The following is a 13,259-nucleotide window of genomic DNA, read 5'->3' on the forward strand; positions in this document are numbered from 1 at the left end:
AACTGCAATAAAAAGGCAAAGAAGCCACAGCATTTCATTAGCCTCCCCTTTAATAGCTTTAAAAATGCTGAGCTAAGAAATGTGGCTCGAGCTGAAGTTTAAATTAATGAGGAATCCTGCCTAGATTCAGTCGTTGGAAGAATCCACTGGTTGCATAATGATTCTGCTGCTGACAGCACTGTTTATACAGCACTGTTTTAAGAATTGTAGGGAAGAGCCACCACTGTTTGACTAACCTTCCCATTTTGGCGGCTTCGTTGGGATCGTAGCTTCATGTTTGATGCTCCTTGTAACCTCGTCATGTTTCTGTATTGTCTGCAATGGAACAAATAATCTGGCCAATGGCAAGTCTGCTACTGCATGAAGGCAAAACTAAAGCTACAGAATGATGCAAACTGCTTTTTGGTTCTGTCTCTAAGATTGGGAGGAAGGTTAGAGAAAGGTGCACTTATCCTTCCTTAGAGATGGAAGCCAAGTATAAAAGAAATGTAGTATTTTTGTTCTTTACAGCATGTCTGCATGTACCCCTCATCCTGTTTGAACTACATTAAAATAATTGTTTTCAAACTACCCGTTAACACCAAAGGGATAGAAATCCTGGGTATTGTTTATTTTGAAATTGGAGGAGAAAACATGCATCTCAGTAACTTAAAAAGATAACTAAACATAATTGCCCTTGTTTGATAGCCAGAGGAAGCTTTCAATTTGATTCTCTTGCCAGGCTATCTCCTACAGGGAGATTGGAAGGGCTAAACCATGGACCTCAGTGTAAATTTCATAGTCGGCTCCCAGCCAAGTAGGTAAGCGTGGACAAGTTGCACTATGCAACATTTTGTTTTCACAGGATGCCATTAACCTTTACTCCGTTAGCGCCTGGCAAAAAATGCACAATTGAACAGTCCAAGTGATTGAAAATCTAAGAGTCAAACAGCTCTAACCTTTTGGAAATGCTAGGAAATGTACAGTAGGTCTGACACATTTGGCGGGGGGGGGGGAAAGAAGACTCGTATTTTGGGTAGAAAATTAATAATTCTTCATGCAAAGTATTCATTTGCCTTTTCCCTTGGAAGTTTAAGGACCTATTGTAAATGTTCACGTTTGCTTTTTGATTTCATCACTTTATTTAATTGAACTATCAGGCAATCATTTTAAGAGTAATTCAATGTTGTATGAAAGTTACTCATCACCAGTATCATAATTTAGTTATATGCTTTCGTGCATTGCTAATGCATTCAGCAACGAGTTCTGTTTAACATGCTGTAACTGCAGCTTAATCACTCTAGATATTCATCCTGAATAAAGTAGCCTCTATTTTGAACTTCACAAGATTTGCATTAACTTTGTTGGTTTACTATCAAATAGCTTGAAATTCTCTACTGAGATTCTGTGGTTTGGGCCTCACTTTAAAAAAAAAATACTGCCTTGTGCAGTGCACCGTGGTCAATATTTCTTTAGCAAAACTAAAACTTTAGTTCTGTTTTTCCCTCTTTACAAGTATTTTTGCATTACATAGGCAAAGTAGTTAGGTTTGCCATTAATAAGGTGAGAGTTGTTAGATCTGGGAAATAGAATTTGATTTGTGGCACCTACTAGTGGTATCAAGCACTCCCACCATTGGCATTGCTCTTTTTAGAAGTAGAATTAACTTTTTTACTCTTGTTTAGCAATGTGCTTCTGTTTTAAGAGGACCTCCTGCTTCACTTTCTAGATTAGCCATGTTGTTGTATCTGTTGGTATCACCTGGTGCAAAACTATGACACTGAGTCATGCTCACTAGGTACTGGATTAAGACTGCTTCAGTTAATTTCATATAGGATCTTTTATATCCAGTAGCAAAAGTGATTTTCATTCCATCAATTTGGGCTGGAATTGAAACTCTGTTCCAGAAATGAAAAGCCTTTGTGTTAATTCATGGTGTGTTTCTGTTCTTGATTCTTTACAAAACTCATAATAATTTGTCATAAGAAGCCAACCTCCCAGTTTATCATGAATAATCACCAGCTGGAGTTAGTACAGCAGTCTGAACTCTGATCTGTGAAATGGTTATTTTGATTACCATAAAGGAAGTAATTATTCAATTTGCAGGATTACTTTCATATTTAATTTGCAAATTTTGTTGGTCAGCTCCAATACAGACTTTGTTAAACCCTGAATTAGAAAATGAGGTTATAGTATTTAAGTTGCTGAGAATTCATGTGGTAGAATTTTAATATGCTAGACAAAAAAAAAAATCACATTTGCAATACTGTCCTGTTCAGATAAGAGTATGTTTATGATAACTTATTAGGTACAAAGTAAACTTTCACTGATGGTTTTTGTAGAGGTAGCTTTACTTGTGCACCAGAAATTCTAATTTGAAAATACTTACTGCTAAAAGCTATATGCATTTTATTAGTCTTGAGTGCCATCAGCTGAAATAGTTTTGTCAACATATTTTCCATCCTGTACAATCCATGTATATAATACCTTGTATCATGTGACCATGGCCAGGTACAGGCTGATATTCAGGTGACTCGAACTGTTCTACTAAAATCCAAGCTGATAGATGTAAATAGGAGAAGCTGTCTCTTTCTAGGATTGATCTACTTTGCAGAGTTGCAGCTTGAGCTAAGTCGAACGGATCTAATTTTGTTTTGCAGAGAGCCAACGAGCTTATCGGTTTGTACAAGGAAAGGACTGGGGTTTCAAGAAATTTATTAGAAGAGATTTCCTACTAGATGAAGCCAATGGGCTCCTTCCTGATGACAAACTTACATTATTCTGTGAAGTAAGTTCTTAACAAGTGTGATTATGACTTAACTGTCTAAGATGTTTACTACATAATAGAAACACCAAGCAGAATTGGTTCCATGACTAACAGGCTGGCAACAATGTACTTTGTCGGGCAATCAATGTCAAATTTGCCTCAAATTGAAGTACTTCGCAAAGTTCAGTACATAATTCTGTAAATTACACAATCTTGGTCAATATGGTGATTTATCGTTTTAGAGAACTCAATTACTGTCTGGTCACTCGCTATAAAAAATGACTTAATAGTTGCACTTTTTGCTTTCTTCTGGCTCATCAGTTTATGATAGATCTGTACTGTGAGACACTCTGATATGTTGAAGGTCATGCCTTGCGTAAATTGCTTGAGTAAACTTGAAGCCATCTAAAACTCTGTCTCATAACTCGTAACAAGTCCTATAACCTCTGTGCCCACGATCTACCTACATTGACTCCCAGTATGCCTCAATTTTAATTTTAAACCTGTCTTGCCTCCCCTTGCATCCAATCTCCTCCAGCCCAACAACTATCTGATATCTCTGTGCTTCTCCAGTTCTGGCTGTTTTGAACATTCCTGAATTTAATCACTCCAGTACTGGTGCCTGGGCCTTCAGCTGCCAACACCCTAAGCTCTGGAATTTCCTCCCTAAACCCCTCCACCTCTTTTGCTCTCTTAAACCCCTCTAAGATACTCCATACTGCTTACTCTAACCAAGCTTTTGGTCATTTACCCTAATTTCTCCTTCTGTGTCTTGGTGTCAGATTTTGTTTGAAAATATTCCTGTGAATCACCTTGGGATGCTTTGCTACATTAATGGCACTATATAAATACAAGCTGTTGCTGTTGAACACTCTGATTCTTTGTGGAGTGTACATCTATTTCCTGAGACTAGAAGGATTGTGCTACGGTCTATTTGTTGTATTCGGAATCTAAAATTACAATTATTGGAAAATTGTCAACATTAGTTTATATTCCCTAATATTCTACTTTGTACTGAAATGTGTGCACATATGTCTTCGATAAATCTAAATGATAATGCACAAAATAGAATATTGAACAATTGAGCAACATTGGCATCAATAAACCCATGTATATTAGATGCGATAAATCTTTATGTATCAGTCAGTTTATAGATGTCATCTGTGGCTGAAATTAAGTTACAATACTGTATTTCTGTTTAATTTTTTTTGGAAAGTAAATTAAACTCACTAGTTTAAATAGTGCAAGCTATATTTGGGCTATATTATCAACATTTCAGAAAGTATTCTGACTTTATTGCCACAGAATAATGTCTTGATTTTCACAGAATGGTATATTAAAGAAACTAATTTGCAGTTGTGGCACAAATTGAGAAGGAAATTAAGAGCCTGGTGTACATTATAAATCAAAGCTGCCAACCCCAATTACATGCTAGATAACCCACTATTCGCTTATTGATTTAAAGAATTAAATTGAAGTTTTTTTTTAATGCTTTATGCACTAGCAGTGCTTTTTCTGCTAGCTAACGTGTATATGCATAGCTTGCAATTAACCCTTGTCTTTGAACCGGCATTAAATTTTACAACTGATGGAGCAGTCGGTGATAGAGCACAGTCCGCCCTTAAGTTTGTAATAGTTCAGCTCTTGGCTATATTCCAAAGTTTGGTAGCATCAAACTTGGAGATATTCCGTCTCCCATTGCCAGATATTGCATTCATGCAAGCCTATCCAAGAACTAGATATTTTTAAGCAGTCCAGACATGGCTGAATGTCATTGTTGTTCATGGCCAGTTTCTGAAATATTGTTCTTTAAATATAGGAAGTATTATTATTCAAGTGTTCCTTCGAGGTTGCTCTGTTGTGTAAAGTCAGCAGGTTCTCCGACATAGTCACAATGGCATTGGTTTATTTGCTGTGATTTTATTGAACAGTATGAGAGTATTCAGTTAATATTTGCCTTTGTGGCAACATTGTGACTCAATGTTGATTCAGGTTTACTGGATGAGGTAGATGTCTAATTGTGTCTAGTAATACTGGTGTCTGTAATTTCTAATCCTAATCTTACGGGTGCTCGTGACTTAATATACTTCCATTTTAGTTTCTGTTTTTGTGAAGTTGGATGGGGAGGTATCCAATTTGCCTTTTGAGACAAATTTCTATGAATGGGAAGGTCTGAAGGTGGGTTCAAACAATTGAAGTGATCCTCATCTTAAGTCATCACTAAAGTGTAAAGCTATTCCTGTGGCACGGCCCTTATCTCGGCTCACTTAAGTCCAAGGGACGCAGACTTGAATATGGTGCAAAACTGGTTTAGCCATCCACTGCAAAATTTGGCTGGAACATTTGAAAAAGAAAGCTACTGGATCCTACTCTCATCTGCTAAACTGCTCATCCTGGAATGGAAAGATAACCGCCCCACCCGGCAATTTTTTTTTTTGTTTGCCAGGCTGTTATCTTAAACCCCTTTCTGCAACCCTTCCACCTTCACCAACAACAAGTGTGAGGAGCTCATCGGCTTCTCTACCATTAGAATTGAGGCAATCCAATCAGCTGCTTCTGCCACATTCCTCCCTTCCAGTAGCCCACTTGATCTTGCCCTAGCCCTGAATTTGTATCTTCAGTTTCTCTCCTCCCTCTCCTGCTTTTTCTGAGCTCATCCTGTCCATGAGATCCACCTCCTAGTCCCTCGATCTTATTCCCACTAAACTGCTGATAACCCAGCATCCCCAACTGGTGCAAGTGATAGCAGGTATTGTAAATGGTTCTTTCTCCAAATGTTGGCCTTGTCCTCTAAATATGCTTTCATCACTTCCTCAGAAAACAGCACTTTATCCCTCTGTCCTTGCAAACTACCACCCCATTACTAATTGGCCTTTCCTCCCAAAGCCTTTAAGTGCACTACAGCCTCCCAAATCCGTTTCCATCTTTCCCGGAACTCCATTTTCGAATCCCTCCAATCAAGTATCCTCCCCTGCCACAGTACTGAAAAATGCCCCCCCCCCCCCCTTATTCTTCTCTTCCTATCTGCAGCCTTTGCTGTGGTTGACCACACCATTCTCCTCCAACACTGTCATCCAGCTGTGTGGGACTGCTCTCGCATGGTTCCATTACTGTCTATCTAAACATAGCCACAGAATCACTTGCAATGGCCTCTTGTCCTGTTACTGCACTGTTACCTCTGGTATTCTCCAAGGACCAATCTTTGGCCCTCTGATTTCACATGTACGCTGACGGCGCCTAACTCCATCTCACCACCACTTCTCTCATTACTACATTATCAGACTGCATTTTGAAATGAAATGAAAATCGCTTATTGTCACGAGTAGGCTTCAATGAAGTTACTGTGAAAAGCCCCTAGTCGCCACATTCCGCCGCCTGTTCGGGGAGGCTGGTACGGGAATTGAACCGTGCTGCTGGCCTGCCTTGGTCTGCTTTAAAAGCCAGCGATTTAGCCCAGTGTGCTAAACCAGCCCCTTTTTGACATCTAGACTACAAGAGCAGAAATTGCCTCCAATTAAACATTGGGAAGACTGAAGCCATTGTTTTCAGTCTCCACTCCAAACTCTCTTCCCTAACTATTCCATGGAACGCAATATCAGGGATGGATGTCTGGAATATTGTGTGAAACCTCTGAATATCACAGAATGGAAAATATTTTAGCTTTCAAATTACTTAGTCTGAGCACAAAAAAAGATTGTTTAAATACTAGATAACAGGGCATCCGTGTATAAATAACCGATTCAGAAATCTAGGGATCAGTGTTTGTTATTGTATTAAATGGTCCGGTCATAATTGTGCTGCTTTATCAACCATAATTGAAATGACAACTGCTATGACAAAGCTATCTGCAAAGGAAGCTGTGAGAATAAGTTTTGTTCTTATAAATATTTTGTAGAATTTTTAATGACTTACTGTTGAGATTCGCCATCATTTACACTTGCAACCATGTGCTGTTTGCCACCCCCCATGAATAGACGCAGGTGCGGTAACAGCTTCTGGTGTAATTCCAATGAACGTGGCCTGTAAAGAGATCCCTCAAGATGCCTTTATTCTATATCTAATAATTTCAGAGATCAAGTGGGCATCTAGTAGCCTCCTCGGTAATGATTGGAGCAACCAGCTGCCATCTGTTTAAATCTTTCCCTATTTATATTCAAACATTATCACCTATATAGAGCGTCATGTTACAATATATTTGTACCAGAGTGCTAAATCTGAGAACAATTTTGATAAAAGAAAGACTTGCATTTTATAGACTTTCATATGCTTAGGACATCTCAAGCACTTTACAATGAAACATACATAGAAAATAGAAGCAGGACGAGGCCATTCTGTTCTTTGAGCCTGCTCCACCATTCATTATGATCATGTCTGATCATCAGGTTTGATATCCTGATCCCGCTTTCCACCCCCTATATTCCCTGATCCTTCTAACCCCAAGAGCTATATCTAATTCCTCCTTGAAATTACACAACGTTTTGGCCTCAACTACTTTTTGTGATAGTGAATTAGTAAGTTGAAGTTTTGCAATACAGGAAAGCAGGCAGCCAATTTGCACACAACTGTGTCATAATGACCAGATAGCCAGCTGTGTGATATTGAATGAGTGGTAAATAAATATTAACCAGTACACTGGGATAACACCCTTGCTGCTTTTGCACATCATGCCGTAGAATCTTGAGGTCCACCTGAGAGGGCTAATGTTTCATCCGAAAGATGGTATCTCCAATAGTGCAATCCTTCCTCATTCCCTTGATTTTTGTACTCAAGTCCTGAAAGTGGACTTGAACTCTCAACCTGATTTCCAGGCATGAATGCTACCATCAGAATCGGTTCTGATGATATTTATCAGTGCGTTTTAATTATGGTATGTACCTGATTGTGTACCAGATTGAAGACCAGTTTCAAAGGCTCCTTTGATTTCATTTTAGTGCATGGTACCTTTTATGTGTGGCTACAATGCAATTTTAAACAGGTCTGCATGGTATTTTCTGGACTCCTGTACACACATGCACCTCAAAGGTAATGTTTCCTGTGGTGCTTTTTGATTTGGCGCAAATATTTTCAGGGAATGTAGTAAATATTTTAAAAATTAGCAATATTTTTCCATAAGCATTTTCAGAACTATTTTGTAGCAATTAATTGTATTGCAAGTTCAGTTGGTAAGATTGATGAACTAAGATCACCGGCAGGAGTATGAAACACGATACCTTCCTTAAAACAAATTCTGCAGAAACATTTTGCCAAAACAATTGGAGATTTTTCTTTTCCTGTGTCAAAATCCTGAACTGCTTGATGGTGAAACCGTTCAGTGTTCGGTTTGGAGTACATAGAACATAGAACAGTACAGCACAGAACAGGCTCTTCGGCCCTCAATGTTGTGCCGAGCCATGATCACCCTACTCAAACCCACGTATCCACCCTATACCCGTAACCCATCAACCCCCCCCTTAACCTTACTTTTATTAGGACACTACGGGCAATTTAGCATGGCCAATCCACCTAACCCGCACATCTTTGGACTGTGGGAGGAAACCGGAGCACCCGGAGGAAACCCACGCACACAGGGGGAGGACGTGCAGACTCCACACAGACAGTGACCCAGCCGGGAATCGAACCTGGGACCCTGGAGCTGTGAAGCATTTATGCTAACCACCATGCTACCCTGCTGCCCCTCAATGATTAAGATGATTAAGAATAATTTTCAAAATGTGGGTGGTTTTTCTTTTTAAGTATCTTGTGGAGGAAGAAGTTTGAAAATACTCATGTTAACCCAAAGTGGAACTGTATTTACAAGGGTGCATTTATCTTTCAATTTTACCATAGGTGCAAAACATTTTCACTTTATGCTGGTAATGCCGCAGATCTGAATCTAGAGGCTTGACATTTGAAGTGGAGTGCGATTATTCTGGTGAAGTGTGCCTCATTACTTTACTTTAGACTCAGTTTGAGCCTTTATGCCTAATGTACCGTGCACGGGTTTGGCATTGGTGCAAAGCAAGAAACTCAATCCTCTGAAGGTAACTCGGTAGCAGCTTAAATTGCTACATTTCACCCTAACTCATAGCATGCTACCAGTTAGCTACATGACCAATCTGGAAATGCAATTGTGTAGCAAAATAAGGTCTTGTGTTGGTACTGGTTTTACTTAAATTAGGAGTATTGTTTTTTGGTCTACCTGTTTTTGCTAGTCATTTTGTGTTAACCCACAAAATGCCAGGAGAAACACTTGATCATTCCTACAAATGGCAGTTCAGCTTTCCAGAATATATTCTGAAATTTAATTTGTCAATTTTCAAAAATAAAATGTTTTCTTCATTTAATTTGGAAATTTGTCAAATGTATGTATGTGTACTTGGAAAGCTTTTATCCAGTTTTAATTTCTAGTTTCTCCCTCCAAGTGAATTCATTACTAGGCCAAGGCTCCATGGCTACAACCCACTGTTCCTTCATTCAAGTATGAAGGTGATGACAATGTTTGCAGGTTAATTGACAATGGGGTTATTGCAGCTTGTCTGGTCTTGTTTTAATGACCATGGGTATTAAATGCAGATTAGGAAGAGGAATTCTTTCTTCACTCTTGTACTGCAGATGTAGAGCCCACCTAGGCAAAAGCTTGCCACAACTATAGAAAAATTCTTTCTAATGATTAGTATGTAACAAATGTGCCTGAAAGTAATTTTAGCAGGTGCAGAATTACTCCGGGATAAAGTGTGGTGGCACAATGGGGGGAGCAAAGCTTGACAGTGTTGCAGATGTGTGGTATATAATCTGGAATTTAATCACCCAATGTCTCAAAACACCATGAATATCATATAATGCTGGTGCAAAACTAACTCAATTGAGCAGCCACTTTGAACTCTTACAGCATTGAAAAAGCAGTACAGATTATTCGCGAACAATGTCCAGCCAATTATCACTTGGAGACAGTGGGTGCCAACTACTGCAAGTGTAACTTCTTGACTATGACATTACTACACTCTTGAGTAAGCGGCTGTCAGGTGGTTATATTCTTCTGTTGGGGAAGTACAAATGGATGCTCTGTCGATCCCAATTTGCTTTAATGCTTTCAAAAGGGCTGATATAAAACAACTGGGACTACAGGAATTGTCAGTAATGACAGTACTGGTCTTTAGGAAAGCCTGTATTGTGAAAACTTAAAACAAGTAGTTATAAATATCATGACCGTCATTTTAACCTACAGGGACGTGAGGTATCAAAGAACCTATTGTAACCACAAATACTGATGGATGAGTGACTCAAACAATAGTTTTTGTTTCCAGCCTCAGGCAGTAACTGATGGGGGAACTTAACTTTGTGTTCAGTTTGATTTCATTGGTATCTGTTACATGCTAATTGTTTGATCATTTTCAGCATGTGGACAGGACAATTTCTCCAACCTATTGTATCTGCCTGAATTTGTTTGACTTTAGTTTGCCTGAATAACTTTAACGAGCACCTACCGTTTCTTCCATTCTGAAGATTTGTTCCTGCACTTGGTTGTTATGCGCAGATAGAAAGGACAATTTATTTTGGAACATGGGACTTTTGGAAACTCTTGGTGGCAGTTGACAAATTGGGTAGTATGCTGTATCTTGCGCAATAGTTGGCACGGCACATACACAACTATTTGACTGCCTGTTATTCATTCCTCAAGCTAACTTTCACAGGGATGTTTGTGAGGACATGGGCAAGATAAATGTCTTGGACCAAATTTTCATTGAAAATTATTATCTTAATGCACTTGTGCTTAAGGCAATTATGTTCTCCAAATTTGAAGGTGTGGGTCCGTGACCTTAGCACCAGCTTTTGTATTGTTTTACTCTAGTTTGGAGACTAAATGAGGTAGGTGGTTTACTGACATTCTTTCTTCATCATTCAAAAATAATTTGACCTTTTGCATTGGAAGCTACTTCCTGTCCTCTCCCTCATTGTTTGCTCTGGTCCTGCCTACCATTACATACCATGAATATCTTTTTGGTGCCAATTTTAATGAAATACTTTAGTGTCTTTAATGATTCCTGAAGTCTCTCTGCCTCCTCCATGCAAAGACATTAAGGTTTGCCTGATCAATCCTATGATTTTTCAGAGCAAAGATTATTCAATGGCTTAAAATGTATCAAATGTCCCAAGTACTGTCCTCCAAAGGATAACGGTCTTATTATATACTGTAAACTGGATTTTAAAAAAAAATTCAAACACTTTGATCATGCATCAAGTTAATTGTGTAGAATATGTGGGAGCTTGGAGGAGTCCCGTGGGAACTCCAAAAGAAAAGGTTTTATCAGATAGATGCAAGTCCCTCCCTGTAATAGTGCAAACAAGCAAAGTTTGAGAAATAACAATGAGGCAGACGTGATTAAGGCTGTTCCTGCAAATGTTTAAGTATAGTTTGTGACTAAATTGTGGGGTGAATGGTAGATTGTTTTTCATCATTATTTGGGTGGTTAGCACTGATGCTTCGCAGCGACAGGACATGAGCTTGATTCCAGCCTTGGGTGAATGTCTGTGTGGAGTTTGCATGAAAAACTCAGATTACTGATGCTGCAACATAGAAAGCACCCTATCTGGCTGCATCCCACCTGGTATGGCAACAGCTTGGCCCAAGACCACCACAAACTTCAGAGAATCATGAACACAGCCCAGTCCATCACAGAAGCCTGCCTCACATTCATTGATTCCATCTACACCTCCCGCTGCCTGGGGAAAGTGGGCAACATAATCAAAGGCCCCTCCCATCCAGCTTACTCACTCCCAATTTCTTCCATTGGGCAGGAGATACAAAAGTCTGAGAACACGCACGAAGACTCAAAAACAGCTTCTTCCCCACTGTTACCTGACTTCTAAACGATCCTCTTATGGACTGACCTCCTTAACACTACACCCTTGTAAGCTTCACCCGATGCCGATGTTTATGTAGTTACATTGTGTACCTTGTGTTGCCCTATTATGTATTTTCTTTTTTTAAATTTTATTTTCATGTACTTAATGATCTGTTGAGCTGCTCGCCGAAAAATACTTTTCACCGTACCTCGGTACACATGACAATGAACAAAATCCAATGTGTTGCGTGGGTTTCCTGCGGTTGCTCCAGTTTCCCCCCTCAGTGCAGGTTAGATGGATAGGCCATGCTAAATTGCTCCTTAGTGTCCAAAGATATGCAGGTTAGGTGGGATTACGGAGGTAGGAGGGGGAAGGGGGGGGGGGTGGCCTGGGTACGGTGCTCTTGGAGGGTCGGTGCAGACTCGATGAGCTGGATGTGCTCCAGCTCTATTGTATGGATTCTATAAAATTGTGAAGAACTACACTTTTCTTTACAACTTTGATTTTGTTTGAAATTATTTGCTTCAATATTCCTTTTTCCTATGAGGTTGTGTAGCTTTTTGATTTGGACAAATGAATTACAACATTTAATTGAGGTTTCTTGAAATATGTAGGAGTAGGGTTTATTGCCTCAGGACACTTAGCTGGGAGCCTGAGAGTATGCAGGGCTGACAGGCTGTTTGAGTGTGGAGGGGGAGGAGAGGGGTCACAGCCAAGTCTGATCTTGATGCTCGACACACAGATTTTATGACATGCGATTTTAGATCGCATTCTTGTCTGATTATTTCCATCTCTATCCCGCATCTTCAATCCTACGTAACTTTAATTGTATCATACGTTTGTTAACATAATGTCTTTCTCACAGTAATGCTCCGTTATATTATTTTTGTAGATAGCCTTGTACAGATGTCTTGTGAATTTATATTTTTCTTATTTTGAAGCCTATTATTCCAAAATAAAATTAGCCTTGGCATGGTAGCACAGTGGTTAGCACAGTTGCTTCACAGCTCCAGGCACCTGGTTCGATTTCCAGCATGGGTTACTCCTTTGGCATCAGTATGACGGTGGTCTTCTTGAAGCAGATGGGGATCTCAGAGCGGAGAAGGGACAGGTTAAAGATGTTCGCGAACACATCTCCCAACTGGTCCATGCGGGCTCTGAGCGCATGACCAGGGATCCCGTCCAGACCCGTCGTCTTCCGAGGGTTCACTTTCAGGAAGGCCGATCTGACTTCGGAAGCTGAGACGGTGGGTATGGGTGTGTTATGGACTGCTGGGGCACTCGACAGCGGATTATTGGTTTCCTGCTTGAACCGAGCATAGAATGCATTGAGTGCATCAGGGAGCAGTGCGCTGCTGCCGGAAATACTGCTCGGCTTCGCTTTGTAGCCCGTTACGTTGTTTAGGCCTTGCCACAAACGGCGAGAGTCTCTACGTTAGTCTGTGACTCTAGCTTGGTTGGATCAATCATGGAATTTACAGTGCAGAAGGAGGCCATTCGGCCCATCGAGTCTGCACCGCCCCTTGGAAAGAGCACTCTACTTAAGATCACGCCTCCACCCCGTCCCCATAACCCAGTAACCCCACCTAACCTTTTTTGGACACTAAGAGAAATTTATCATGGCCAATCCACCTAACCTGCACATCTTTGGACTGTGGGTGGAAACCGGAGCACCGGGAGGAAATCTGTG

General features: G+C 40.1%; 1 protein-coding gene across 1 annotated transcript in view; it reads left to right on the forward strand.

Moving 5' to 3' along the window:
* Positions 1-13,259, forward strand: part of LOC119953941 (speckle-type POZ protein) — a 138,340-nt gene that overhangs the window by 86,013 nt on the left and 39,068 nt on the right. The window contains exon 6 of the mRNA XM_038778645.1: positions 2,640-2,767. Within this exon, the coding sequence (XP_038634573.1) occupies positions 2,640-2,767 (128 nt within the window). The remainder of the gene's footprint in view (positions 1-2,639; positions 2,768-13,259) is intronic.

This window comes from Scyliorhinus canicula, chromosome 19 (genome assembly GCF_902713615.1).
Source record: "Scyliorhinus canicula chromosome 19, sScyCan1.1, whole genome shotgun sequence".
NCBI classification, from domain to species: domain Eukaryota; kingdom Metazoa; phylum Chordata; class Chondrichthyes; order Carcharhiniformes; family Scyliorhinidae; genus Scyliorhinus; species Scyliorhinus canicula.